The 26,521-nt window shown below is 59.8% G+C and overlaps 1 protein-coding gene across 6 annotated transcripts in view; it reads left to right on the top strand.

Annotated features, from left to right (window-relative positions):
* The window catches only part of LOC120379792 (syntaxin-binding protein 2-like), a 35,258-nt gene extending 9,264 nt beyond the window's left edge, over positions 1–25,994 (top strand). For 2 of the 6 annotated variants that reach the window (XM_039497310.1, XM_039497309.1), the window contains 13 exons: positions 994–1,043; positions 2,032–2,113; positions 2,695–2,771; positions 4,625–4,703; positions 5,377–5,480; positions 6,632–6,780; positions 7,532–7,616; positions 11,477–11,607; positions 11,754–11,861; positions 12,728–12,785; positions 13,290–13,355; positions 13,804–13,884; positions 14,646–14,987. In XM_039497310.1, the coding sequence (XP_039353244.1) occupies positions 994–1,043; positions 2,032–2,113; positions 2,695–2,771; positions 4,625–4,703; positions 5,377–5,480; positions 6,632–6,780; positions 7,532–7,616; positions 11,477–11,607; positions 11,754–11,861; positions 12,728–12,785; positions 13,290–13,355; positions 13,804–13,884; positions 14,646–14,885 (1,310 nt within the window). In that variant the 3' untranslated portion in view covers positions 14,886–14,987. Of the gene's footprint in view, positions 1–993; positions 1,044–2,031; positions 2,114–2,694; positions 2,772–4,624; positions 4,704–5,376; positions 5,481–6,631; positions 6,781–7,531; positions 7,617–11,476; positions 11,608–11,753; positions 11,862–12,727; positions 12,786–13,289; positions 13,356–13,803; positions 13,885–14,583; positions 14,988–25,920 lie in introns of those variants that run through there. The other 4 variants (XR_005587595.1, XM_039497311.1, XM_039497314.1 and 1 more) reach the window with 4 other exon arrangements.
* Positions 25,995–26,521: the final 527 nt, after the last annotated feature.

Genomic DNA, 26,521 nt, shown 5'->3' with positions numbered 1-26,521 from the left:
ATAAACAGCCTGTCAGAACGGGTAATGGCTGCGTGTGAGGAGAAAAATGACATCATAGCCACTTTGTACCATAATGAAACAGTACGCTTCAGCCCAGCCCCATCGCAGAGCTGGCCTAGGCTACAGCTGTAATGTAGGAGAGAACAAGTTAAAGCCTGACACTCGATCAGCATGGCCACTGCTGCCTTGTGCATGCTGGACTCTGAGGTGTTAGTTGCTATGTGTTAGTCCATGTCTTCTTGCAACACCCTGACCTGCTGCGAGGGCTGCGTTACTTCAGAAGCCCAGGCCACTGCTGAATCTCCAGTGGACGGGGCCTGTGGCTAAATCCAGACCACAGACCTGGGGTTTAAAAGGCCGGGGCTGGGCCAGGGCACCGTGAGGCTGAAGAGCAGCAGGTCCGGGGGGCTCTCCAGGTCCTTGGCCACCAGCAGCGCCGCAAAGCCCAGGGAGGAGGCCGCGTTCTCCACGCCACCCCCCAGCCGCACCGCCACCTGGAAGTACTCCCACTACACGCCGCCCAGAAGCTCCACCCACATGGGGACAGAGTCGCAGCTGGGCCAGGGCTTGGCTGCTGTGTGCTGTTGGGGGAGCCCAGTGCTGGGGCGGCAGGGAGTGAGGGTGGGGGGGGGCACTTGTGGGCAGGGGGGAGCTTAGGGCTCTGGGGGTGGCAGCCAAAATTTTTTTGCTTGGAGCGGCAAAAAACCTAGAGCCGGCCCTCTCTCTTGCTGCACAGGGCCAGATCCTTAGTTCAGCTGCACTCGTATCTGGCCTGGCAGAAAGGAAGGGTGATCAGAGCCATGGCCCATCTAGCCTGCCAGCCCACCACGGTCGCTGACTGAGGGCGCTGCTAGGAGCACATCATTAGCTGGCCTGAAAGCAGCCTCTGAGCCACTTCCCCGAGGGGTCCTTCCACCAGCCAGTGGGTCCTGGCTCAGGGCACAGCCATCTTGTCCGAGCCCCACCACTAATCCCCGTCTCTTTCCCTCACAGAGATCTTCAGCGTTGTCTTTCGCAGCGTGAAGAAGGAAGGAGAATGGAAGGTAAGCCGGCCGGGCCTGCTGCCCTGGTGTCCCCCTGGGGATATGCTGTATCCATATATTGTGCTCCTCCCCCTCCAGCCTCTTGGGATTCATTAGGAACCTGAGGTTTTCCAGGCTGGATCAGATCCCTGCTCTGTCTATCCCATCCGTCCCCAGCTAGGCTTGGGTATGTCTGCCCTCCCGCTGCGCTGAATCAGACCCAGCTTGTCCAGCTAGCCCCATATCCCCCCCACACACACCAGATCAGACCACTGGGCCCAGTGAGCCAGCCTGGGTGGGAGGAGGAACAGGAGAGCTCCAAGCATGGGGGCAGTATGCACCATTGGGCAGGCAGGTTATTGAGCCCCCGGCATGGACTGGGCTGGGGTGTGTGGAGCAGTGGGTTAGGCCGGTGCGGCAGAGGGAGCACAGGGGACTAGCTTTCCCAGTGGCCAGATCTGGTACAGCGGGATGCTGGGCTGCACAGAGCAATGGGTTCATTCGGCACGGCAGGAAGGCGGTGGAGATGTTGGGCCGATGGCCTACAGGGCTTTCCTAGGGGAACACGGAGACCCCTTCTTCCATTTCTCCGTGCCCTGATCCTGGTTCTGTCGGAGTGCTGGGGAGCGGGTATCTGGTGGATCAGAGCAGGGAACTGGGAGCTAGGACTCACCCTGTCACCTGGGCGAAGAGGCTGATCTCCTCCAGTCTAGGAGGGTAGAACCATTCCCAATGGCCGGGTGTCCCGGTTTGTCTCCATCTCGTACATCTCATACCAGCCACTCTGCTCGGAGCCGCTGTCCTTGTCGCTCCTCACGCAGTCCTTAGCACGGCCAGCTCAGCCAAGAGCAGGCTTGGTAATGGCCCTGCCGCTCTGCTGTGGAAGGGCTGGGCAGGGAGCCGTCAGCTCTGCCTTTAGCAGTCGCTCGGCTCCCTTGGCTGTGCCGTGGATGATGTTGGTGGGCGGCTGGGCTCAGGGCAGTGACTAGCTCCCCTCTCACTACCTCAGGTGCTGATCATGGACCACCCGAGCACGCGCATCCTCTCGTCGTGCTGCAAGATGTCCGACATCGTGGACGAAGGCATCACACGTGAGTGGCCCCTCCCTCCCATCTGCTCCCCCCGCCAGGGCTCCCCTCCCCCTTGGACACACCTCACAGTCGGGCAGTTGACTTGTCTACATTCACGTTTGCATCTAGTTTCCTCCCTTTGCAGCCCCCTAGACGCCCTCCTTGCTATTGGTACCTTCCCAGCCAGCTCTAGTTCCCTTAGCCCGGCGCTTTCAGCCCCTGGAACCTCTTCAGCACTTTTCTCAGCTCCCGTTAACTCCTCGCTGCTCCTCCCCCATGCTGCAAGCAGGGTCCTGGCTGGGGAGGGGGAATGCTGGCTCGCTGCTCCAGGGTGGAGGGCACAGAGCTGAGCCAGGACTCTAGCGGGGTGCCCCCAGCATAGTACACAGGGATGTTCCCTCCCTGCTCCGTACTGTGGCAGCATCGCAGCCCATGGCCCCACATCAAAGCAGCTGCTGCACTGTAGCCTGCAGAACCCCCCAGCCTGCTGCCAGCAAACATCCCTGTTCCCCTTGGCTTTCCCTCCCCCCATCCCAGTGGAGAGCAGCTGGGGTGGGTGGCTAGGACGCACTGACCCACACCCAGTGTCTGCTCTCTCCTAGCTGTGGAAGATATTGATAAGTGCCGGGAGCCAATCCCCAGCCTGGAGGCCATCTACCTGCTCAGCCCTGTGGAGAAGGTAGGAGCTCGGGCATGGGGCAGGTGGATGGGGAGCAGGGGAGACCCTGGGGCAGCTCCTTGTGCTGCCTGGAGGTGGCGCTGTCCGGGGGGATGCGCAGCACGACCTCAGGATGGGAATGGGGCTAGTATGGGCCCCCAAGAGGCTGCTTCCCCGGAGCTGGGCTTCGTGTTCTTTGCCACGAGAAGCACAGATTGTCCCACAGACCTCTCCGCAGTGCAGTCCCATGGGGAGCATGGTGAAGCCCAGAAGCCACAGGTGCTGCCCGCGGACGGAGCGCTGTAGTAGAGGCCTGCGAGCTGGGGGCTGGGGCTCAGGACCAGGTGTAACGATGCTGGTTCTGGCGGGCCCCAAATGAGAGTGCCAATTCAGGACAAATTGCTTAAAACAGAGCAGTTACAGCCCAAGGCTGGGGGTTTTCCACCTCTGAGGCAAACCAAACCAGCCAGCCAGAGGACTTTGGTCTTACCCCAGTGACTAACCACAAGTCACACAAGGAATTCCCTTAGACACTCCCGTCTCCCAGTATCACCACAAGTGCCACTCGTTATGGGGACAAATGGTTATGAAAACCAATGCCCTAATAAAAGAAAAAGGGTTCTCCTGATCCCTAAGGACCAAGCCGCAGACCCAGGTCAATATATAAATCAGATCTTACCCACAAATCACGCTGTTGCCAGTCCTTTAGAATCTAAAATCTAAAGGTTTTTTCATAAAAGGAAAAAGATATAGATGAGAGCTAGAATTGGTCAAATGGAATCAGTTACATACAGTAATGGCAAAGGTCTTAGTTCAGGCTTGTAGCAGTGATAGAATAAACTGCAGGTTCAAATCAAGTCTCTGGAGTACTGTACATCCAGAGCTGGGATGAGTCATTCGGTCCTTTGTGTAGAGCTTCCTTGTAACAAAGTCCCTCCAGAAGTATGAAGCAGGGCTGAAGACAAGATGGAGATGAGGCATCAGCCTTTTATAATCTTTTCCAGGTGTAAGAACACCTCTTTGTTCTTACTATGGAAAATTACAGCAAAATGGAGTCTGGAGTCACCTAGGCAAGTCTGCCTACATATCTGCCTTCTCTCAATAGGTCAGTTGTGTAGCTGATGATCCTTAGTGAGCCATCAAGCAGGCTAGGCAGAGCTAACACCAACTTGTCTGAGGTGTCACCCAGAAGCATAGCAGAAGTTTGAAATACACACAGTCTAGAGCCAATATTCATAACTTCAACTACATAAATGATACACATATACATCCAGCAAACCACAACCTTGTCTTAGACACCCTATTTGACCCCATTTATACAAGATTTGGTTCCACTACAGGACCTTGGTCGCAACCATGTTCTATATGGTCCCTGTTCACGTCAATAACGTGACAACCGGGCAGCCAGGTTCTCACCTGTCACAATGCCGGTCACGGAGTCTGAACAGCTTCCGAACACCCTGCCTGGCTAGCTGGTGTGGCAAAGCTGCAGGTGCCCAGTGTGGCACCAGGGGAGGGAGCGGGCCCTGATGGCGGCTGCCTGGGATTGCTGCTCGGCCGGCTGTTCCCTGGGCACTGCTCAGAGCTCACTTAGTTCAGCAGCAAGGCCAATGCCAGGTCCCGTCTGTGGCCGAGCACGGACACTTGTGTGCCAGCGAGAGACGGGGCTGGGCCCTGAGGCTGTCCTGGGCACATGGGCACATGCCCTGTTCCAGGTGGGGAGGGAGCCCAGAGCCAGGGGGCTGAAAACCAGCCCACCTCCTGACGGCATCATGCTGGACCCTGAGTCCCCAGGGGCTGGGCATGGGCTGGGCCCTTCGGGAAGCAGGGAGGGGCCTCGGCTGGTGCTGACAATCCCCCTCCCCCCTTTGCAGTCGGTGCAGGCTCTGATCAGTGACTTCCAGGGCACCCCCACCTTCAACTACAAGGCGGCTCACGTCTTCTTCATCAGCCGTGAGTATCAGGATACAGCGGATTCCCCAGCTGGGAGCCTGGCCAGCGGCACAGTGCGGGTGGGGGGGTCTCTCTCTGCCAGCAGGCCAGTGCCCCAGCAGACCAGACCGAACGACCCCACCTACCCCTTCCCCCCCTTCTCCCCCACGGGCCTGCCTCCAGCCAACACGGCTCACAGCATGCGCCCAGAAAGGCCGCCTCTGGCTACCATTCCCAGCATGCATTGCTCCATCAGTCCCAACTGGGGTGGGGGGATGGGACACCACCACAATACTCAGTGTGTCAGGGTCACATCTGCTTCTCCCCATTACAGCGGCAGGGGGAGCCCAAATCCCCGTTCCTCCTTGTGCATCATCCTGAGTTGTACACTCCAGTCACTTCCCCCTGTGGAGGGGCTGAGGGAGGGTGTGAGACGGGGCTGCACAGGAGAGATTGTGGCCCCCCCTCGTTGCTGATGCTGCAGAAGGCGAGAACTCGGCGTGACTCTGCTTTGGTGGGGCTGGATTCATCGTTGACTCCTGTGTGTCCCCTCTGGCTTGCCCAGATTCCCCACAGGTGTGCAGCACTACTGCCCCTGATGTGCCCATCCTGGCCTTGTCTGGGGGGGGCGGCACTGTGCTGGGGGTCCTGAGCCCTGTGCCTGTCACCCCCACCCACTGCCTTTGCCTTGCAGCCTGTCCTGAGCCTCTGGTCAAGAAGCTGAGGAAGTCACGGGTCACCAAGGCCATCAAAACCCTCAAAGAGATCAACGTGGCCTTCCTGCCCTACGAGAGCCAGGTGAGGGGTGGCTGGGCTTTGGAGGAGCCAGGCTGCGGGGCAGACGGTGACGTACGACACCCCACCCTTAGTGTTCAACGTGGCTGGGCAGGTGGGGGGAACCTTTCCCTTCTAGGGCCCTGGGTTTATCGCCAGCACAGGGCAGCAGGGACTAGCCGGCTACTCACACCCTGTGAGACGTGGAATCGCTGGCTTAGATGTCTGGGGGAGGAGGGCCCTGCCTCCCCGGCTTTACCAGCTCTTACTGATGGTTTATACCAGGCCTGCAAGACAGCCCGATACTCCACACGCCTGCCCTTTGCCCAACCGCCCCATCCCCTCCTTGTGTCGTCATTGGATTTCCCCCCTCACGCCCCTGAGGGGAGGGCTGTGTTGTCAATCCCAAATGCATTGATGGGGAAACTGAGGCACAGAGCAACATGAGTCTGGTCTACACACAAAAGCTTTGTTGGTCTGGGTTTGTCATGGGGACATGAGAGCAAAAATCCCCCCTGTAACTGATGCAGCTGTGGTGGCAGAGCCCCTGGGTAGATGCTGGGTAGGCAAAGCAGTCCTTTCGTCACTGTAGCTTATTTCACCTGGGGTACTGGTGCCAGCTGTGCCAAGAGAAGCTCTGGCAGGTATAAGCTGAGTGTCCGTCAGGAGGCTTTGCTGGTTCACCCGTCCTGTTGCGCCAGCGAACCCTTCATGGCCAATACTGTTTTATTGGTGTCCAAGCACGTTTGCCCCAATGGCTCATTCTGTTTGGCCGGTGAAATAAGCGACAGCGGCAGGCACATGTTGATGCCAGGTTTGCCCGTGGCTACACTGGGGCTTTCACCAGACTAGAAGCGTGGCCAAGCCCCCTCCCCCAACATTGACTTCTCCAGGGCAGAGACACACCCCGAGGGCACCTGGGAGTCTGCAGCTCAGTAAGGACCTGAAGCCGGGGAGTCTTCATCCCAGGCTGGTGCGTGAATCTCTGGGCCGCTGTCCCTCTGCCACAACAGGAGTGGCTCTGGCAAAGGGATCTCCCTCACTAGGGGCTCGCTATGGCTCTGCCAGGCTGGTCTGGTCCAACAGCGCATCTTAGGGGCGTGGTATGGGGCACAGCTGGCCTGGCTGCCAGCGGTTGGCACCAGGGTCTGACCTCTGCTCCCCTCGCCCCCCAGGTGTACTCCCTGGACAGGCCACAGACCTTCCACATCTGGTTCAACCCCTACCGCGCCTTGGAAAAGAACAAGGAGCAGGAAATGTTGGCAGAGCAGATTGCCATGTTGTGTGAAACCCTGGAGGAGTATCCAGCCATCCGCTACCGGAAGTGAGTGTGCCGGGGGAAGGAGTGTGACGAAGTGGGAATGTTCTTAATGTTTTCTCTGAATACTGCGTGGGTGCCTGTGACGCAGCAGGGAGAGGGGAGTATTGACCTGGGCAGGTTGCAGGGGACTTTTGCTGGGACTGTCTGCATTGGGGATGGGAGACTTTCCTTGAGGCCAGATACCTGAGCATGTAACCTGAGAACCAGGAGGGGGGTGGGAGCCAGGTGACACCTTTACCCAGGAAATGGACAAAGGCTGGAGGAGGAGTGTGGGGGAGGCTGGGTGAGAGGGCTGGAGGGAGTTTCAGTTTGGAGCTGGCTGGGAAAATGGAGGGGAGCCTAGCCAGGGCTCTGGCCTCCCTGGCGCCCCCAAGATGGACCTGACTGAGGGGGTCCTGTTGTCTGTATCTGAAAGACCTGTCTTGGACTGTGTTGCTGTCATCTAAACAAACCTGTTTTACTGGCTGGCTGAGAGTCATGGTGAGTCGCAGGAAGCTGGGGGTGCAGGGCCTTGTCTCCCCCACACTGTGACAAGGGGAACCCAGCTATCTGCTTCAGGAAGTGAGTGCGCCGGGGGAAGGGGTACCTAGCTATCCCCTATAGGAAGTGAGTGTGCCGGGGAGATACCCGGCCATCCGCTACAGGAAGTGAGTGTGCCCAGAGGGAGAAGGGTACCTGGTCATCTCCTGCAGGAAGTGTGTGTGCCCCTGCGGGAGGAGAGGTTTCTGACCCATAGGGTTTGTCTTTGCTGCAGGGACCATGAAGAGAACTTCCACCTGGCTCGCGCTGTGCTGGCCAAACTCAAGGTGTTCAAGGAATACGAGCCCAGCATGGGAGAGGTGAGTGAGCTGTGCCGGCCATGCCCTCGCCCTGGGACAGAGCCGCGGGGGGAGCACATGAGAAGTAGAAGGAAGGAGGAGTGATTTCAAACCTGCTTGGAGATCCTGGCTGGGGGAGGGGTGGGGTCTAGACCTCCTTGGAGATCCTGAGGGGTTGGCAGAACAATAGCATTCCCTGTGTGGGGACTAATGGCCCCAGCCCTTCTCTAACACTGGCCGTGGGCAGATCTCAAAGTGCTCTACAAAGGCCAGTGTCCTTATCTCCTCTGTACAGATGGGGAAACTGAGGCACCGCCTGGGGAAGTGAGTGCCCAGCACAATCTCTCTGTTTATAAACAGGGCAGTTTGGTCACAGAACTAAGCTTTGCACACGGAGCCTCTTCCACACCTGGACACTCCTGTCTGTGTGTGCTCCTACACCCATCCCCACGGTATCGGAACCTCACTAATGAATTCAGCCTCCCAGGGGAGGCAGGGTGGCCTGTGTTACAGATGGGGAAACTGAGGCATGTAGAGAGTCTGCCAGAGCAGGATTAGAACCCAGCTCTCCTAAGCCTTAGCCACAAGTCAGCCCTGGCCTGTGGGCTCCCCCCAGCTCCTGCCATCCCCGTCCCACCCCCAGCAGAGGGGAGCTGCAAACCCACCCTGCCTTGGATTCTCGCACAGGAAACCCAGTGCCTCCTGTCCCCCTAGGAGAAGCAAAGTGATATAAAATCCAAGACCTGCCCAGATCTCTCCCTCCTGTTGCTTCTGCTCTTGCTTCCAGCCTTTGCCGAGCTGCTGGGAGACTGTGCACCTGTGACCAACTGGGAATGTTTGTAATATCTTTTATGAAGCTGATGCGTGCCTCAGTTTCCCCTATTTGTTTCATGGCTTCTCTGGCAGGGCATGGGGGGGAAGGACTCTCAGGGACAGTAAGAGTCATGGCTGGGGGTTGGTCACCTCCCTAACTTGGTGAAATGAAGAGAATCGGACCCAGATCAGCCTGGGAGCCAGAAAGACTGTGCCGGCTCCAATGGCGCCTGGCTGGATGCTTCCAGCAGGGAATCGGAGCAGGGCCCCCAGCTCGAGAACACAGAGTTGGGAAGGTTTGAACTGGGGGATAAGTGGGGGAAGCTGGGAGCTCTCGCCTGAGACCTGACCAAGCGGCGCAGCTGCAGTGGTTTACATGTAGACAGGCCGTGAGTGAGAGACCCGGAGCCTGAAAACAGGTTTCGCTGCAGCACGGCCGGGCTCTGGGATGACCAGAACGGCCTCTTGCTTTAACCTTCAGTGGGCTGGGCTGCCGGGGCTGGGGTCCAGGTGCCTAAGAAACCGACTGTTCTGACAACGCTGGGGGAGTGGCCCTGTCACCTGGGCCGAGGGGCGTCGGGCCCTGCGGAGTGGACGGGTCTGTACCAGGGTCTGGCTCAGCTGGACTCGCTGGGCAGGGCTCCCGGGGTGAAGCCCAACGGTTCAGTCTCAGGAGGTGGGGAGGCCGTGTGGCCTGTCCTGGAGGAAGAGAGAGACCTGTTGTGGTCTGGCACAGCAAAGGGCTTCGTCCCAGAGACTTCCCCAGCTGGGGTCCTGGCACTGACCTTGTGGATCCATGAGCGCCTTTCCTCTCTACTTTCCCATCCACTGAGGCAGTGTTGCCTAGTGGATAGAGCCCTGGACTGGGCCGGGAGAGGGGGATTCTATTCCCAGCTGGGTGACCTTGGGCAAGTCACCTCGCCTATTTGTGCCTCAGTTTCCCCATCTGTAAAATGGGGATAATGATACCAGTCTCGGCCGGGGGGGCCCTCTGGGATAGCTGCCTGCCATGGCACAGACGCTCTCTAACTCACAGCTGGCAGCACAGGCCTGCCTCCAGAGGGGAGCCTGGCACACACCTGGCTGCCCAAACCGTCTACACAGGGAAGGAATTGACAGCATGTTTGTTAACCACCGGAGCTACTTGCTGCAGCACAGCTGGCTCCAGCCTGCAGCCCCTGTCTGATCTGTGCTATTCTCAGGAGCTGGGCGGTGCTGGGGAGGTCAAAGTCCTGCTCCGTGCACACCCTGCTGCTCTTACTCCTGTGAGTCCCCCCAGGGATATTGCTGAGGCTCTTGCCAAGCCTCCCTGGCACAGGTGTAAGCACTATCCCCATGTTATCTGGGGGAAACTGAGGCATGGAGCAGCGTGCCAGGAGTAGGTGGCAGAGGCAGGAATAGGAGCCAGGAGTCCTGACTGCCCAGCCCCCTTCAATAGAATCCAGACAGCTCGCCCACCGCAGGGCCGGGAGTGCTGACTCAAGCCCTTGCTCCATGCAGGACAATCCTGGCTGGCCAGTCCAGTGTGCTCCCGCCTTGCCAGCTGGCACAGAACCCCAGGGTCTCTTGTAGCATGGCCTCTAGCAGTCAGGTCTCCAAAGCCACCCAGCCCCCGGTCACGGTGCCCTGGGGCCTTGTCTGCACTAGTCCCTCTTGCCTTGATGTTTTCCAGCTGCCAGCCCTGAGGAGTAGCTGGCACAGGCAGTTCACTAACCCCCCCTCTGCTCTGGGCAAGGTGGGGTGACCCGGGGATTCCTCCAGCAGAGTCGAACTGGCAAAGGTGTGAGCAGAGTTGGTGGGGGGGGGGGGCAACTGGGCATAGCAACCCACCCAGGCTGGGTAGGTCTGGAGAGGAATGATGGCGCCAGCTCTGGGTTCATGTCCCTGCTCTGCCACAGACTCCCTGTGTGACCTTGGGTGAGTCACCCAGCCTCTCAGGGCCTCCATCCCCCTCTGCAATGGGGTGACAGTGCTGCCCAGCCCCACGTGCATGGTTTGGGGGGAGGCAGGATGAAGCAATGATAGTGCTACAGTGGTGGGGGCCAGATACTCCTCCAAGAGAGGCGCTTCCCCGTCAGCCTCAATGTGTTTACTCAGAGGCTGTGGAGACCTGCCAGGCAGGCGGGTGGTGGCTGGTCCGAGGTTCTGCTTCCAAGTGTGGCTGAAAATCGGGCCACTTTCGGAGGTGGGACAGTTGGGGAAGCGTCAGGGGCTGTACGTTCCCCCCCCACCCCGACTGTCTGTGCTACCCAGCGAAGAGCAGACGCAGCCCCTTGCCGAGGTGCTCCTGGGTGGGCTTGGGTTCCACTGGGGCTGCTGGAGCTGGTTTCAGAGCCGTCTGCCATGGGAGCGCAGGGCTGGTCTCCTATCGCTACCTGCTGCACCAAGAGGGCAGTGCATGCTGATCAGGCAGGGAGCGGGGGCTGGGCCAGCCCGCCCATGATGTGGATCTGAGCTGCTGACCATTTGAGTGGTCTCTGTCCAACTGGATGCTGGGAGGCCACCCAGGCTGGGAGTGGGGAGCTAGAGCCTCACATGGGGTCCCAGTTCAGATGCAAGGTGGGGCATCGGGATAACGTCCCATTGTCCCCCTCTGGGACCTTGTATCAAAGAGTCTCTGGGCCTGGTGTTGGTTAACGATAGACTAGCCAGGGCCTTCTGGTGTAGTTCCCCCCGCCCCCACGCAGCATATGGGGCAGGGGGCAGTCGGGGGGGTGCCTTGTAAGGGACATGCTCCCATTGGTGGAGAGGCACAAGCAGAGAGTGTGCTTGGGGGAGGGGGGCATTGCTATTAGCACAAGAGGCAGGTGGCCTGTCCCTGCAGGGGGCGTTGCAGCAGAGCTGGGTGGGGAGCTCTCCCTGCCGGTCAGGGCAGGACCCCAGGGCACATCCCAGCTAGCTTGCAGGGTGTCTCTTGGCTTCCCCCTGGGGTTGGGGGCTGGGCCGCAGAGAGGGCGGGTGGTGAAATTTCAGGCCACCAGGACCCATTGGATTGTGCCGTGTGAGCCAGGCCAGGACCCATCTGCTGGAGCAGGGGGTGACGGGTCTCTCTCTCTCCTTTGCCCCAGGGCCCCGACAAAGCCCGCTCTCAGCTGCTGATTGTGGACCGGAGCTTCGACCTGGTGTCCCCACTGCTGCACGAGCTCAGCTACCAGGCCATGGCCTACGGCCTGCTCAGCATTGAGAACGACACCTACAAGTAGGGCCTGGCTGCCAGCAGGGGGCGCCCCGCACTCCTCCTGAGGCGGGCTGGGGGGGATGTGACCCAGGCACCTGCACCGCTCCGCAGCCCCCAGGCTTGGGGGAGGGGTGCCGCAGCCTGACCCAGTCTCCCCTCCCCTGCAGGTACGAGACGACGGGGACCAGCGACTCGCAGGAGAAGGAGGCGCTGCTGGATGAAGATGACGAACTCTGGGTGCAGCTACGCCACATGCACATCGCTGACGTCTCCAAGTGAGCGCACTCAGCCCTGCCCCTGACACGCCCCTCTGTGCCCCGCCTATCCCCCAGACATGCCCCTCCGTGCCCCACCCAGGGCCAGAACCCATCGCCCTCTGGATACACCACTCCGTGCCCCACCCAATGCCAGGACCCGTTATCCCTCCCCCTTCGGCACACCGCTCCCCTCCCCGCCCAATGCCGGGACCTCCCCTCTGGAACACAGCTCTCCCACCCAGTGCCAGGAACTTCCACCCCATTGACACACCCCTCCCCTTCTTTTCCCCTCTTCCCCCATCCTCCCCTTCCCTTCCCACCCCGTGCTGGAACCGCACCCCCCCTTGGATACACTCCTCTCTCACGCAGTGCAGGGACACCCCCCCCCCGCAACACACTCCTCTCCTGCTCACTGCCAGGATTCCCCCTCCCCCTCCCACCCAGTGCTGGGGCCCGTCCCTCAGACATGCTCCTTTTTGAGTGCTGAGACCTCCTGGACCCAGCCCCTCTCCCCAAAGGACCCCTGAGCGCTCTCTTCCAGAGCCACTGTCTGCATCTCCTCTCAGGGATCCCCCTGGACACTTCCCAGGATCTCCCCATGCACCTCACAGCCCCCTTGAGTGAGTCCCTCACCGACCTCCTGCTGGGCCTGCTGCTGCCCCCATTCCCCCCCCCAGCAGGATGCCAGGAGCCCCCAGAGGTGCACTGAACTCTCTGCCTTGGGGTAACTTAAGAAGAGTGCCCCCCCATCCCGTCTGAGGCTCTCGAGGCAGAGAACTCTGGTGCCTGTGGGGCGGGGGCTCCATCCCCTGTAGCATAGGACAGGGTACCCCCTACCTCCAAGGCAGTGCCTGGCTCCAGTCTGACCCCTCTCCCTGCTGCAGGAAGGTGACGGAGCTGCTGCACACCTTCTCTGAGAGCAAGAGGCTGACCACGGACAAGGTGCGGTGGGGGCTGGGGAGGGGGCGATTGGGGAGTCCGGGACGGGGGAACCCATCCCAGTGCCACTGATGGGGAGGAGAGGTTGCCCTGCTGCACCAGGAGGGGCTGGCAGTTGGGGGGGAGGCTGTCCCATTGCTCCCAGGGTTTGCCTATAAAGGGCTAAGAGGTGTATGTGGAGCCCCCTGCCCCCCAGCCAGAGCTCTGGAACTCCCCACGGTGGCGGAGGGCGGAGGCCCATGGGGCGAGGTCAGACAGCAGGATCGGGGCCGCGCAGGGAGAGCTGCAGAGAGCCAGCGCTGGCATCTCCCCGGCCTCCTGCCGCTTTACACCCCGGGGGGCACTCGCGTTGCGGGGCTCCCGGCTTATTCCAGCTGGCCTGAGTGACCCGCCCTGGCCCTGGCATGCGTGGCTGGGCTGCTGCGGCTGTCCCCAGGCGAGGGCTCTGCCCTGCAGGGGGCTCCGTGCACTGGGAGGGGCCAGGATCTCACCACTGCCTCCCACCAGGCCAACATCAAGGACCTGTCCCAGATGCTGAAGAAGATGCCCGAGTACCTGAAAGAGCTGAACAAGGTAATAGGGCTGGGGCTGTTAGTGGGCGGGGGGCAGGGCATTCAGTGGGGCTGATGGGGGGGCAGGGTGCTCTGTGGGGCTGGTGAGGGACAGTAGGGACTCTCTGGGGGGCAGGGCACTCTGGGGGGCTCTGTCCAGATCTAGACAGGAGCCCTGCCCCAGTGATGGGACTGCCTTACTGCCTGATGAGAGCTGCTGACCTGTCCCTTCAGGCAGAGCCATTTCCCCCCCAGGTTCCCTCCTGATCCTCCCCTCCAGCTGCCCCGCTCCATCCCAGAGGTGGCTGCACCTCAGTGCTGGGCAAAACAAGCCCTATATACTTGCCTTATACAGCCGGTTGGGGCTGCCCCTCTGGCCGAGGGGCCCTCCTTGGGGGTTGGGGGGTGCAGGTGCTCTGGACCAGCCAGTGATGTGGTAAACTCCCCCGTGCCCTGGTCTCTCCCCGCAGTACTCCACACACCTGAACCTGGCTGAGCACTGCATGCGGCACTTCAAAGGATCGGTGGAGAACCTGTGCAGCGTGGAGCAGGTGGGTCTGTGGGCAGAAGGCAGCTCGGGGGCAGAGTCTGGCTCATGACTCAGCCCGGAGAGAGGGGTCTCAGACCCGCAGGCTCGATGGAGCCAGGGCCAGCCCCACCATGCAGCACCGGGGGTGCAGAAGGGGGACATGGGGCTTGGGTTACTCCCTGGGGGCCTGTTGCTCACCCCAGGGGGAGCAGACCCCAGGGAGAAGGGGGCCTTGGCACACGGGGTAGGCGAGCTGTGGTCTGTGGGGCCCTCTTGTCCCCCATCCCGCTGCATAGAATCATAGAACTTAAGATCAAAAGGGACCATTATGATCATCTAGTCTGACCTCCCGCAAGATGCAGGCCACAAAAGCTGACCCACCCACTCCTGAAATAATTCTCTCCCTTGACTCAGCTGTTGAAGTCCCCAAATCCTGATTTAAAGACTTCAAGTAGCAGATAATCCTCCAGCAAGCGACCCCTGCCCCATGCTGCGGAGGAAGGCGATAAACCTCCAGGGCCACTGCCAATCTACCCTGAAGGAAAATTCCTTCCCGACCCCAAATATGGCGATCAGCTGAACCCCGAGCATGCGGGCAAGACTTTCCAGCCAGACACTCAGGAAAAATATCCCAACATTGACCCTCGGTACTAATTACCAGTGTTCGCACGTTATTGACCTATTGACTAAATCACGTTATCCTATCAAACCATTCCTGCAGGGGCGGGAGGAAGCGGAGCAGCCTGACCTGGGCCTTGTGTGTTTGCCCCCCTTGTCCCCCAGGACCTGGCCATGGGGACGGACAGGGATGGGGAGATGATCGAGGACCCCATGGAGATCATCATGCCCGTCCTGCTGGACCCCAGCGTGCAGGCCTATGACAAGATCCGTGTCATCCTGCTCTTCATCTTCCTGAAGAACGGTAACACCACAGGCCTGCAGGGGGCAGCACTGGGGGGCCTGCTGCTGCAGGGGACGCCCCTGGAGGCAGTGCCCAGTCTGTGCGGCCAGGGGCGGCTCTAAGAATTTGGCCGCCCCAAGCAGGGCGGCACGCAGCAGGGGGCGCACTGCCGGGCGCCGGTCCCACGGCTCCTGGTGTTCTCTTGCAGTCATGCCTGCGGGGGGTCCACCCGAGCCGCGGGACCAACGGACCCTCCACAGGCATGACTGCGGAAGGTCCGCCGGAGCCGCCTGCCGCCCTGCCGGCAAAATGCTGCCCCACGCGCGCGCTTGGCGCGCTGGGGTCTAGAGCCGGCCCTGTGTGCGGCTGCGAGGAGTAGCACTGCTCAGACTGGCACACCCCCCAGCCATGCAGGGCGCCTCCTGGCCAGCCGCTTCCCGGGGCCTGTGTCCAGCCTGGCTCTACGGCCCTGTCTCCCCTCTGCCCACCTCTCGGTGCCTGCGAGCCAGCCAGTGCGGCCTTTGCTCCCTGCGGCTGCCTTCCCAGCAGTGTCCACCCTCCACGCTCCCCCCAGCCCGTTCTCTGCAGTGGGGAGGCAGCTCCTGCACTCAGATGTCCTATGAGTGGGGTTTCTAGGCAGGCAATGGAGGGGTTGGCCTGGGAGGGATGTGGGGGGCGGTGCTGGAGGGTTGGGCTGGGCTGAGCTGGGAGGATGCTGGGTGCGTGATGGAGGGTCGGTCTGGGCTGAGCTGGGAGGGATGCTTGGTGGGTACCAAAGTTGGGGGTTGTAGTGGAGGAGAGAGGTTGTCTTTGCGGTGTTGCTCAAGGATTGTCTTGTAGCAGGTTGGTGTGGTGGGCTTGTGTGGAAGAATCAAGGGTGCGGGCAGTAGAGGTGACTGGGTTGGCAGTACCAAGCTACCTGCCTCCACGGTGCTGCAGCCAGCTTGGCCAGGGGAGCACAGAGCTGAACTTACAGCTGATGTCCCCGATCCAGGCCAGGTAGGTGCATGGTGCAGTGGAACCCGATGGGTGGGAGGAGACTACTTCTCCCCCCCATGGCGCCCTCACAGACAGCCATTCGGCAAGGAGCAGCTGCCTATGCCCGGGAACTTGGTGTTTGCAGTGTAGCTGTAGCCGAGTGGGTGCCAGGATATAGACAGGGGGGGGGGAGGAATCTCTTTCATTGGACCAACTTCTGCTGGAGCCACACCAAGCCCTTCTTCAGGTCTGAGGGTCTCCCAGCGTCATGGCAATGGGCGAGTGCACAGATTGTTCGGCATAAGGAGTTAGCGCTGGTGTAAGTGACCATGTGAGGTGGCGCATTAACACTGCTGTAGGTGCAGGAGAACAAGGGGGCTGGTGGGTTACAGGTGGTTGTAATAAGCCATAGAGCCAGTGTCTGTTTAGCCCATGATTTTCAGTGTCTAGCACAGGGGTGGGCAAACTTTTTGGCTCGAGGGCCACATCTGGGTGGGGAAATTGCATGCAGGGCGATGAATGTAGGGCTGGGGCAGGGGGTTGGGGTGTGGGAGGGGGTGCGGTGTGCAGGAAGGGGCTCAGGGCAAGGGATTGGGTTTATGAGGGGGCTCAAGGCAGAGGGTTGGGGCGCAGGAGGGGTGGGGCTGAGGTGCAGGAGGGGTGTGGCATGGGGCTCAGGGCAGGGGGTTGGGGTGCAGGAGGGAGGGGGTGTGGGAGGGGGTGCGGTGTGCAGGAAGGGGCTCAGGGCAAGGGATTGGGTTTATGAGGGGGCTCAAGGCAGAGGGTTGGGGTGCAGGAGGGGTGTGGCTGGGGGCTGAGGTGCAGGAGGGGTGTGGCATGGGGCACAGGGCAGGGGGTTGGGGTGCAGGAGGGGGCTCAGGGCAGGGGGTTGAGATGTAGGGTGCAGGAAGGGTTCGGGGTTTGGGCTCTGGCCTGGCGCTGCTTACATGGAGCGGCTCCGGGGTGGCAGCAGTGCACAATGGGGCTCAGGCAGGCTGCCTGCCTGCCCTGGCCCCAAAGCAGAGGGCACCACGTCCCTGTGGCCCTGGGGGGGAGGGCAGAGGGCTCTGTGTGCTGCTGTCGCCTGCGGCTACTTCCCCCAAAGCTCCCATTGGCCGCAGTTCCCCATTCCCGGCCAATGGGAGCTGCAGGGGGACGGTGCCTGCAGATGAGGGCAACGTGGAGAGCCCTCTGCCCCCCCCCCCGCCCCCTGGGGCCGCAGGAGCAGTGTGGGGCCTGCAGCGCCATGGGGGTGGCAATCCCACGGGCCAGATCCAAAGCCCTGATGGGCCAGATCCAGCTCACGAGCCGTAGTTTGCCCACCCCTGGTCTAGCAGTTAGGAATTGAACCTGTAACCCACTAGCCCCCCTGTTTGTCCTATGTTAACGGGCCACTCTCCCTCGCCTGCCCTCTTCAAGCAGGTGCTAACGGCTCACACTGAGCAATCCTGGCACCTTGTGTGTTGCTCTGATGCGCGGCCGGCCGTGCCCAGCCCTGAAGCAGGGCTCGTGTGGCTCCCACCTCGTCTCTAGGGGTATCGGTAACAGCTGTAGTGACAGGCACCTCCAGGGCACGGGGCAGGGACAGCCCCCTTCCCACTCCCCCCAGGAGAAGGCAGCATCCCAGCATCCCCTGGGGCAGGTGTTTCTGTGACTGCTCTACCTGGAGAGAGCCCCCATCCCTGCCCTCCCACATGCTTCACCAAAGCCCAGCCACTGGGAGCGGGTCCCCTGGGCTGCCCACCTCACAGTGGCCCAGACCTGCAGGGCTGGGAGAGACCCTGAGCGTTGCCAAGGGAACCCCCCTCTCCCTGCCCAGCAGGATGCCCAGCCCCATGGCCTGCAGCCTGGAGAGAACTCTGCAGAGCCGCCCCCATCGGGAGCCAGCCCAGGACAGGGGAGGGAGGGAAGCAGGGTCCCCTGGAGCTGAGCCTGGGCTGCAGCGGTGAGAGGGGCTCCCGGAGTGTGTGAGGAGCCGGGGAGGGAGGGAAGCGGGGTCCCCTGGAGCTGAGCCTGGGCTGCAGCGGCGAGAGGGGCTCCCGGAGCGTGTGAGGAGGTGAGCGGCCGGCTGGGCTCGTCGGTGCTGAGCAGGTAGCCCCGCAGCCGGAGATCCTCGCCTTCCCACCCACCGGGGCTGGGCCAGGGTGCGGTGAGGCTGAAGAGCAGCAGGTCCAGGGGGCTTTCCAGGTCCCGGGCAGCCACTGCACCAGCATGTCGGGGCTGAGGGCGGTGAGCACAAACTGATCCACCTCAGCCACCAGCAGCGCCGCGAAGCCCAGGGGGGTGGGCTGTGTTCTCCATGCCGCTCCACAGCTGCACCACCGCCTGGAAGAACTCCCGCTCCGTGCTGCCCAGCAGCTCCACCCACATGGGGATGGAGTCACGGTTGGGCCAGGGCTCAGCCGCTGTGTGCTGGTAGCAGATCCCACGTTTGGGGGTGAGGAGCCTAGTACTGGGGCGGCAGGGGGTGTGGATGTGGGGGGGGGAGAGAGCCCAATGCTGAGGTGGCGGGGGGGCAGGGCTGGGCTGGGGAGAGCCATGTTATTGATGTGGGAAGCTGTGTTCACCTCCCCAGACAACAGAGTCAGGAAATAGAACCCAGGAGTCCTGACTCTCAACCCCTCCCCCTTCCTGCTCTAATCACTAGACCCCACTCCCACCCCAGGGCTGAGAATAGAACCCAGGAGTCCTGGCTCTCAGCCTATCCTCCTCCCTACTCTAATCACGAGGCTCCACTCTCACCCCAGAGTTGCGAACACATTCCTGGAGTCCTGATTCGCTGTCCCTCTGCTCTAACCACTAAACCAGGCCTGCACAACTCGTAAAGCGGCGAGGGCCATATTACTCCAAAGAAAACAGCCCCCCTCCCCTGCCACCAGCTCACCTACCCCCCCCTGCCACTGCCCACCCGCCTCCTCAGCCCCCCTCCCTCACCTGCCGCCTACTCCCCGCCACTGCCTGCGCCGCCCGCCTCCTCAGCCCCCCTCCCTCACCTGCCTCCAATTCACCTACCCCCTGCCACTGCCCACCCGCCTCCTCAGCCCCCTCCCTCACCTGCCACCTACCCCACCACTACCCGCCCGCCTCCTCAGCCCCCGCTTGCCTGCTCACCCCCGCGGGCCACACAGTGAGCCCACGCAGCCGCATGTTGTGCGGACCTGCACTAGACCATCCACCCTCCCAGCAGTGAAGGCAGCAAGGGAGACTTGACACAGGGATTCCCTCTCCCAGCTCTCCAGCGCCATCTGCTGCCCCCGCAGCCTGGTTTGTTTTACAGAGGCCCTGGCTTAAGTATTTATTCTCAAGATGAAAGTTTTTTGATTAAACAAGAACAAAATCAAAACAAGTGTTTATATGGAAACAGATTCAGCAAAACAACCGGAATTAAAACTTATTGCAGCCTTTTTTGGAGGCAAAATGTTTTTTGCCCAATAGCAAAATTTTTTGCCCAAGAGCCCAATAGCTCCCCCAAATCTCTCTCCCAGCATGAAACACCCAGACCAAAGGTCTTCCTCCATTCATAAGACAAGCCAGCTGGCAGTTTGTCCAATAGGTGAAGGATACCTGGTGCCGGATACCTCTGGACCTCCAGATAGGGTTCCAAGCATCCATTGTCTTCACTTGTAAGCAGGGTACCCCCTATTGTTTGTTTGTTTTTCTTGTATCAAATGTCCTCTGGAGACTTCACAATCACTTGATTAGAATTTTCCTCTATTGATTAGCATCCACTGTGAATAATTACTCAATCTACATACAGCCATTCAGGCAGATAAGCATCTCCTGCCTGAAAGAAACTTGTTTATCACTTTCTGGTGACCAGACCCAACTCAGACCTTAAAAGCATCAATTTCAGTATGGAACCATAACACCTTATCTATTATCCATCCAGTCACTGTGCGATGATTATGATGAGCCGTGTGGCACAGGTATCCAGTAAAGGCTTTACATGACACCCTTTGATTATTTGTATATTTTGTACATGGTGGTGGGTGCATTTGATCAAAAGCAGAGGGGTGGGGTGCTCCTCTGGCCAGAGCCCATTGTGTTTGTGTACTTCGGATGCATACCTGGGTGTTGGTGGATCTGGGACATTGTGAAGTGGGACTGGCTGCCACTGGTTTAAACTGGCCTGTATGCGAGCAGCACTTTATACATACAAAGCACTTTTCACCCCCCAAAGTCATGCAAATCAATGACACTAATTGGTGATTTGTCAAACCGGGTCAGTGCAAAGCTAGGGATAGAGAACCCAGGAGTTCTGATTCCTAGTCCACCATGCACTAGACCCTCCCTCCGCTCCCCCAGCTGTGGATCGAACCTAGGAATCCTGCCTCCCAGCACTCCGCACTGACAGCATCGAAAGCGACAGTCCTGCTCTCAGTCCATTCTGTTTGAGCAGACAGAGAACAGGATGCCCCCAAGCCCCCATTATTTTAAACAGGACCTTGGTTAATTTCAGCTCAGAGACCTGGAAATTTATGGCTTCGCTGCGGGATGAGGCCAGCTAAGCCAGAGGGGAAGAGATACGGGCTGGCAAGAATTTTACTGGGTTTTCCTTCTGTGGCCGTACAGCACCAAGCTCCGGGCGGAGGGTGGGGGGGTGTCTTCTCACTACCATGACAGAACAGACACCACAAACAAGAGCACAGAGCCATCGCAGGACCCATAGCTCTGCTTGGGGGTCTATTCGGACAAGAGCCGCCCTACTGGGGGTGGACAGAACTCCCCCAAAGGGCTCCAAGCAATAGGGAGTTTTGCCCTAGTGTCACTGGGGGAAAAACACTTTCTCCCTCCATTGTTAGCCTCCACCCCAGAGGCAGCTGCACCCCAAGGCAGTTTGTCCAGCACCCAGAATTCGCCACCATGGTGCAAGCCAACGGTTGGCAAGCAAGTCTTCAGAGCTGAAAGCAGGTTGGGGTCTAAGGACCTGGGTTCTGTCCCCGGCTGGCCTGTGAGGTACCTTCGGTGAGTCACTTTCGGCTTCATGCCTCAGTTCTGGCTCCTGCCCCTGGTCCTGTAACCACGGCAGGGCAGGGCCCACGTCTCACTAGGTGTCTGTGAAGCACCTGACACGACAGGGTCTCTGCTTCCAGCATGGGGATCTTACACTCCGCTCAGCTGGGATGAGGCCACCTTGGCAGGAGCGGGGCCACCTCTCAGCAAAGACGCTCTGCCTCCAGGTGCAATTTTTACCAGCCACCTGAAGTCGCTTGGCTCCCCACCCCCTTAGAAGTTGCGCTAAACTGGCTTCGCCCCACAGCGCCGAAGCGGGACATGGAGGAAACTCACTGGACAAACCCCAAGCGCGAATTAAGACCCACAAGCCAAATCGCCTCTATGCCACTGTCTGCAATGTCCTGACCAGCACAAAGCAAAGGTGAAATGCTCCCAGCAGGGGAAGGCAGCTGTTCACAGCAGGGCACGTGCCAGGACAGTAAGGAATTAGCCAGCAGCCTAAAATTCACCTTGCTAGGGCCCCGCTGATGGCTCAGCCTCTCTTCCAGCCCCACAATTGTTTCCAGAGGTGCAAGATGGAGAGACTCCCCCCATACCAGTTTTTTCCCTATCCGGCCACTTGGGAACGTTACACATCCCCCAGGGCTCAAAGTTAACCCACTAGCACCACCCAGGAAAACCCGGAGGCACCATTACAGTGGTTGGCACCTGCTGGAGCTGGCCCGTAAGCAGGGCCGGCCCCAAGAAGAACACTCAGTCCTGCCCCCCAGGAACAAAAATAACCCCAGACCCTCACTGGAGGCTGTTTGGCAAGGGGGCTCAGTGATGGGAAAGAGATCCAGGGGCGACTGCAGAGTAAGCCGCGGGGGGCCTTGCTTGTGGGGGGGGGGGGGGGGACAGATCTGGGTTGGGACGCAGTACCTGGGAGGGGTTCTCCCATTTCTTCAGGAAGTCTTCTTTGCTTTTGTCTGGGAAGCCTTTTTTGCCTTTGCCTAGGAACTTCCTCACTGTAAGGGAAACAGGGAGCAGCGTAAGGAGTCAGGAGGAGTGGGACACCCGGCCTGGTGCACAGAGCTCCGCTTTCAGCCCCCCCCCCCTCGGCTCAGCAAAGAGGCATGTAGTCACAAAATGGGCAGATAGGGTGCGGAGGCTGGACATGCCTGTAGAGTCTCTCCCCCCCCCAGCATCAGGGGGCTGGGTTTAAGGGGGGGGGGAGTAGATGAGCTGTGCCCAGCTCCTGCTATGAGCTGCGCTTAATTCCCTGCCCCCACCCCATCCAAGCCCAACACTCAATGCCCCACCCAGCTGCCCCCACCATGCTGGATCCCAGCCCCCCCACCCGAGAACCTGGCAACACTGAGCCAGGACCCTCTGGGACCAGCAAGCCCGGCTCCTTCCAGCCTGGGGGCAGCTGTGCTGCGATGGGGGGAGGGAGGGAAGCCAAGAGCCTTCAGGGGGTCTCCCCCGAGCAGAGAATCCCAGACCCTGTAACCGGCTTCCCCCCCCCAGAGCAGGCTGACCCCGCTGTTCTGGGAGACTGGGATTTGCCTCCCCAGAGCTGGCCGCACACCAGGGAGCTAGCGAGATGCAGCCGACAGCACCACCTAGTGGTTTGAGGTGCTATAGCCTGGGGCCCGTCACAGGTTGGATGATCCACAGGGCATAGCACCAGGCTCGGGAGCTGGATGTGGACCCCCCTCCCCCCGGCAGGGTCAACCAGACTCTGCCCAACCCCCACCAAATTAAGGATCAGACACAAACCAGCTCCTTTTCAAACAAACCCTTTTATTTTAGTCACAAGCTTCCCACCAAATATCCCCTTCCAATGGGGTGAGGACACGGCGGGGGGCACCTTCACAGTAGGCCAGGTTCTCCACCAGCTGCCCCGAGCTCAGTGCTGCTTGGCGAAGTATTCCTTGCTGTCCTTCACCGTGGGCTTGATGGTGTCACTCCCGGGTTGCCAGCCTGCCGGGCACACTGGAGAAAGCAGGGGAGGGGGGTTAGGAGACCAGAGGAGGGAGCAGGACATCCCTGCTCTGCATCCCCCCCCAACCCCACTTACTTTGCAGATGGGGAAACTGAGGCAGAGCAAGGAAAACCTCGGTTTGATGCCAAGTCCTAGGCTAGTGTTCTAACCGCTAGGCAACACTTCCTCTCCAGCTTGCAGGTCTGCCCAGGGTGGCATGGAGGTGCAAGCACCGTAGGTCCATGCATGGGGCTCTTGCCCACCCCTCCTGCCCAGCGTGGGGTGGGGGGAGGCATCTCTATCCCTTGGAGAGAAACTCCCCAGTATAAACAGAGTCTGCAGCCAGCTCAAAACAGCTGGCGTGGAGAGCCCCTCACTTCCCCCCCTCCCTGGGGAACAAACTCAGACCTGCTGCCCCACCCCCCCAGCTGTGGGGCACTCACCCCATCTAGACACACTGCTGCAGCTGGTCCCTGCATTCCCCTAACCCGGCCTCAGCCTTCACCCCAGGTCCCAGAGAGCTCCCCCCAGAGCCCAGCCTCACCTCTCCCATGCGTGTACGTGTACTGGAACGCCTGCACCAGACGCAGCACCTCCTCCACCGAGCGCCCCACCGGCAGGTCACTGACCGTGATCTGCCGCAGGATGCCCTTGTCATCAATGATAAACAGGCCCCTGTGGGGGAAGAGGGATCACACCTCAATGGAAGCCATGGATGGGGGAGCACAAGCCCCCCTCCCAAGATAACATCTCAGATCTGTCATGGTGGGGATCCAGTGGGATCTGGGAGCTCCCATTGGCTGCAGTTCCCATTGGGTGCTGCAGAGCTGGCGCTTGGGGCGGGGGCAGCATACAGAACCCCCGGCTGCCCCTACGCATAGGAGCTGGAGGGGGACATGCCACTGCTTCTGGGAGTCACGGAGCACCATAGCATGTGCTGAGCGGGACAAGTCTGGTGGGAGCTTGAGGGCTAGATTAAAACATCTGAAGGGCCAGATGTGGCCCCCGGGCTGTAGTTTGCCCACCCCTGCCCTAGAGGCGGTGACCCCGTTCCCCATCGCCATGCAGATTCTGGCAGAATCCCCTGTAGAGGGCCCCAGTATTCCCAGGGTTCCTCGATGCACAGAATGTCCTGCTAATACAGAACCAGCAGGGGGCGCTGCGGGGAGCAGGGCAGGAGCGCTGGCTGTGGGGGGAGCTCCCAGCAGCTCCACTCCCAGTGCCTCAGGGCAGAGCCTTCAGCACATCTCTCTCACCTTTGTAGTCGGAGAGTTTGATCTCTTTGAAGGCTCCATCCACCACGGCCGTGGCGTGGAAGCCTTGGGCTGGCTTGCTAATGTGAGCCTTACCGGAAGCCATGTCCTGCAAGAGAAGCCAGGGCTCAGGACGGGTGGCACCTGCTGCCCCAAGCAAAAAAGAAGAGCACTGCCCTGCCCCCCCGAGTGGCCTGGCGCCCCGCCCATGTCCCCTCCCCCTCCGAGCGGCGCGGCGCCCCCCCCAAGTCCCCGCCCCCCCACGAGCGGCGCAGTGCGCCGCCCAAACCAAAAACAACAAAACCAAACCCAGATCGCTGCCCCCTTCCAAGGTGCCTCCCCAAGCACGTGCTTGGTAGGCTGGTGGCTGGAGCCGGCCCTGACCGGGCACCATGTTGTTTTTGTGGATACAGACTAACACGGCTACCCCCTGATAATTGATAGGGAGAAGTATTTCACATTTCACCACCAGAGGGCACCAAAGGAAACCACTACCTTTAGAATGAGACACAGACAAGGGATTCCCTGCTGCTTGGGCAGAACCGAAGTCCAGTTCCAGACAGGTGACCCACACAGCTTCATTCAGTGGGGGCTGGTGGGTTAGAGGTGGGGGAGGGGCTGGGAGTCAGAACTGCTGGGTTTTAGCCCTCGGTCTGTGAGGAGAAGGAGTGAAGTGTAGTGGTCAGAGGGCAGGAGACTAGGAGTCAAAAGATCGCTTCCTAGTTCCGCCACCAACTTCCTATACCCTTGCCCCTCTGGGCCTCAGTTTCCCCATCTGTGCCATGGCGTTAATGACACAGGGTGTGCGGGAGGACTAGCAAAGTGACATGGCTGCTAAAGTGTGTTTAACACTTGGGGCTGGCCTCACCATCTGGCCAGCTGGGCTCTTGCCCCTCCAACAGTTCTGTGCACTCCTGCAATAGTCACTCTTGGATGCTGCTGTTCTAGTTGGGAAGCCAGAAATCTAACGGAACTTCCCTAGACACACCCCTGCAGTGCCCAGGGCTGTAATAGGCCTGCTTCTGCTCACATTACACCTGTGCAGCCTAACTAAGGGCTGCAGATTGCATGGGTATGCAACCACATGGTAGCTTTGGGGGACAAACAGCTGAACACCAGAGATGCGGGGGGGGCGGGGTGTCTTACTGGAAGTGAAACGTTCCCTAAGGGAACGCAGGCTCAGTTCCAAGGCAAGACTGGATATGCAGGAGCAGTCAGCTGTTGGCTGCTTCACTCTGAAATCCTTGTTTGTGAGTGTAACATGTCTCACTCCTTCTCCTGTTTAACACATGGCTGGTACCCCATGGCAGCAGGAAATGTCAAGTTAACCCAGTTAATGCAATTGTGCTTTCTAAGCAGGGTCCGAGTGGTGGTAGCACCTGGGGACCTCAAATGGGGAGCAACACCCCGCTGTGCTAGGGGGTGGGCAAACAAGCCAGACTGTTCATGCCCCAGAGAGCTCGTGGTCCAGCCACTGTGGGCACATTCTGCACAAACCCTCCCGGCCAGGAGTAAAATCCATGCAGGTGCCTGAACAGCTGCTGTTTGCCAAGGTGGGAGGGGGCCATCGTTCACCTGGGCTGAAGGTCCAAGCTCACGTGTGGGCTGCCCTGGGAAGGCCCATGGCAGCTTACAGCCAAGGCATTGCCCCTGCCCTGGGGACAAGACTTACCTGTTACCAGGGGTGTTGTGGGGAACAATCCAGTGCTCGCTGGCATGGAACAGCATAGAATCCCTAAGGCCCATCAAGCACATGACAGTGGCAGATCCCAGGGGATGCCATGGGGGTCCTATTTAGAGCTGCTTTCAGAGCTGGGTAACCTGGACTAAGGTGGGGACACGCTGACAAGTCTCATCTAGCTGCATGTGGGTGGGGCTTATGGAGGCAGGTCCTGAGATGCAGGCATGTCCTATGGACTATCTGGCAGCCTGACAGGGGCCATGCTGGCTGCTCACCCTGGTGTATGTGTACTAACTCCTCTCCATTTTCATCTCATTGATCAGTGTTGGTGAGACAGGCCGGGATAGAAACCAGCCAGTGCAGGCCATGAGCACCACAGCAGCGTGGACTCCGAAGGGTCTCGCCTGGAGAAATGGTACGGGGTGGGGGCACTAAACTGTTCTGTCTGGGAGGTGGGGAAGGGTGGTGACCAGCTTCCGAAACATCAAGTTATCACAAGAGCCCAGCTGCACTGGGTCAGCCCCGGGTCTTACTGTACTCGTGTCTTGTACTCATCTCCAGGACGTTTGCTGTCTGGTCTCTGAAGGGAAGAAACCCCTTTATTTCTAGTTACTAAGGTACTTGCTCAAGGCGCACTGCTTTCATGAGCAGAACATGTCCTGTAGCTGGGAGCCAACAATCCCATGGAACGAGGGAGCAAAGGAGGGTGGAGGATGCCAGCAAAGCTGCTCCCTGCCCAAAGTGAATGTTACTGAACTAGTGTCACTTCCTCAAAGCTCAGTGTCCTAGAGGACTTTCCTCCATGGCTAGAAACGGGCTGATGTTGCTTTTGAGTCAGAAGCTCTCGGGGGAGGGGGGCTATATAGTGCACACCAAATTGTATAAGTAACATGTGACCCTAAGGCCTGGTCTGTGTACAGATCT

Source organism: Mauremys reevesii, linkage group 13 (assembly GCF_016161935.1).
Source record: "Mauremys reevesii isolate NIE-2019 linkage group 13, ASM1616193v1, whole genome shotgun sequence".
Taxonomy (NCBI): Eukaryota; Metazoa; Chordata; order Testudines; family Geoemydidae; genus Mauremys; species Mauremys reevesii.
Note: the sequence above shows the minus strand (reverse complement) of the source record. Positions and strands in the feature narration are given on the sequence as shown.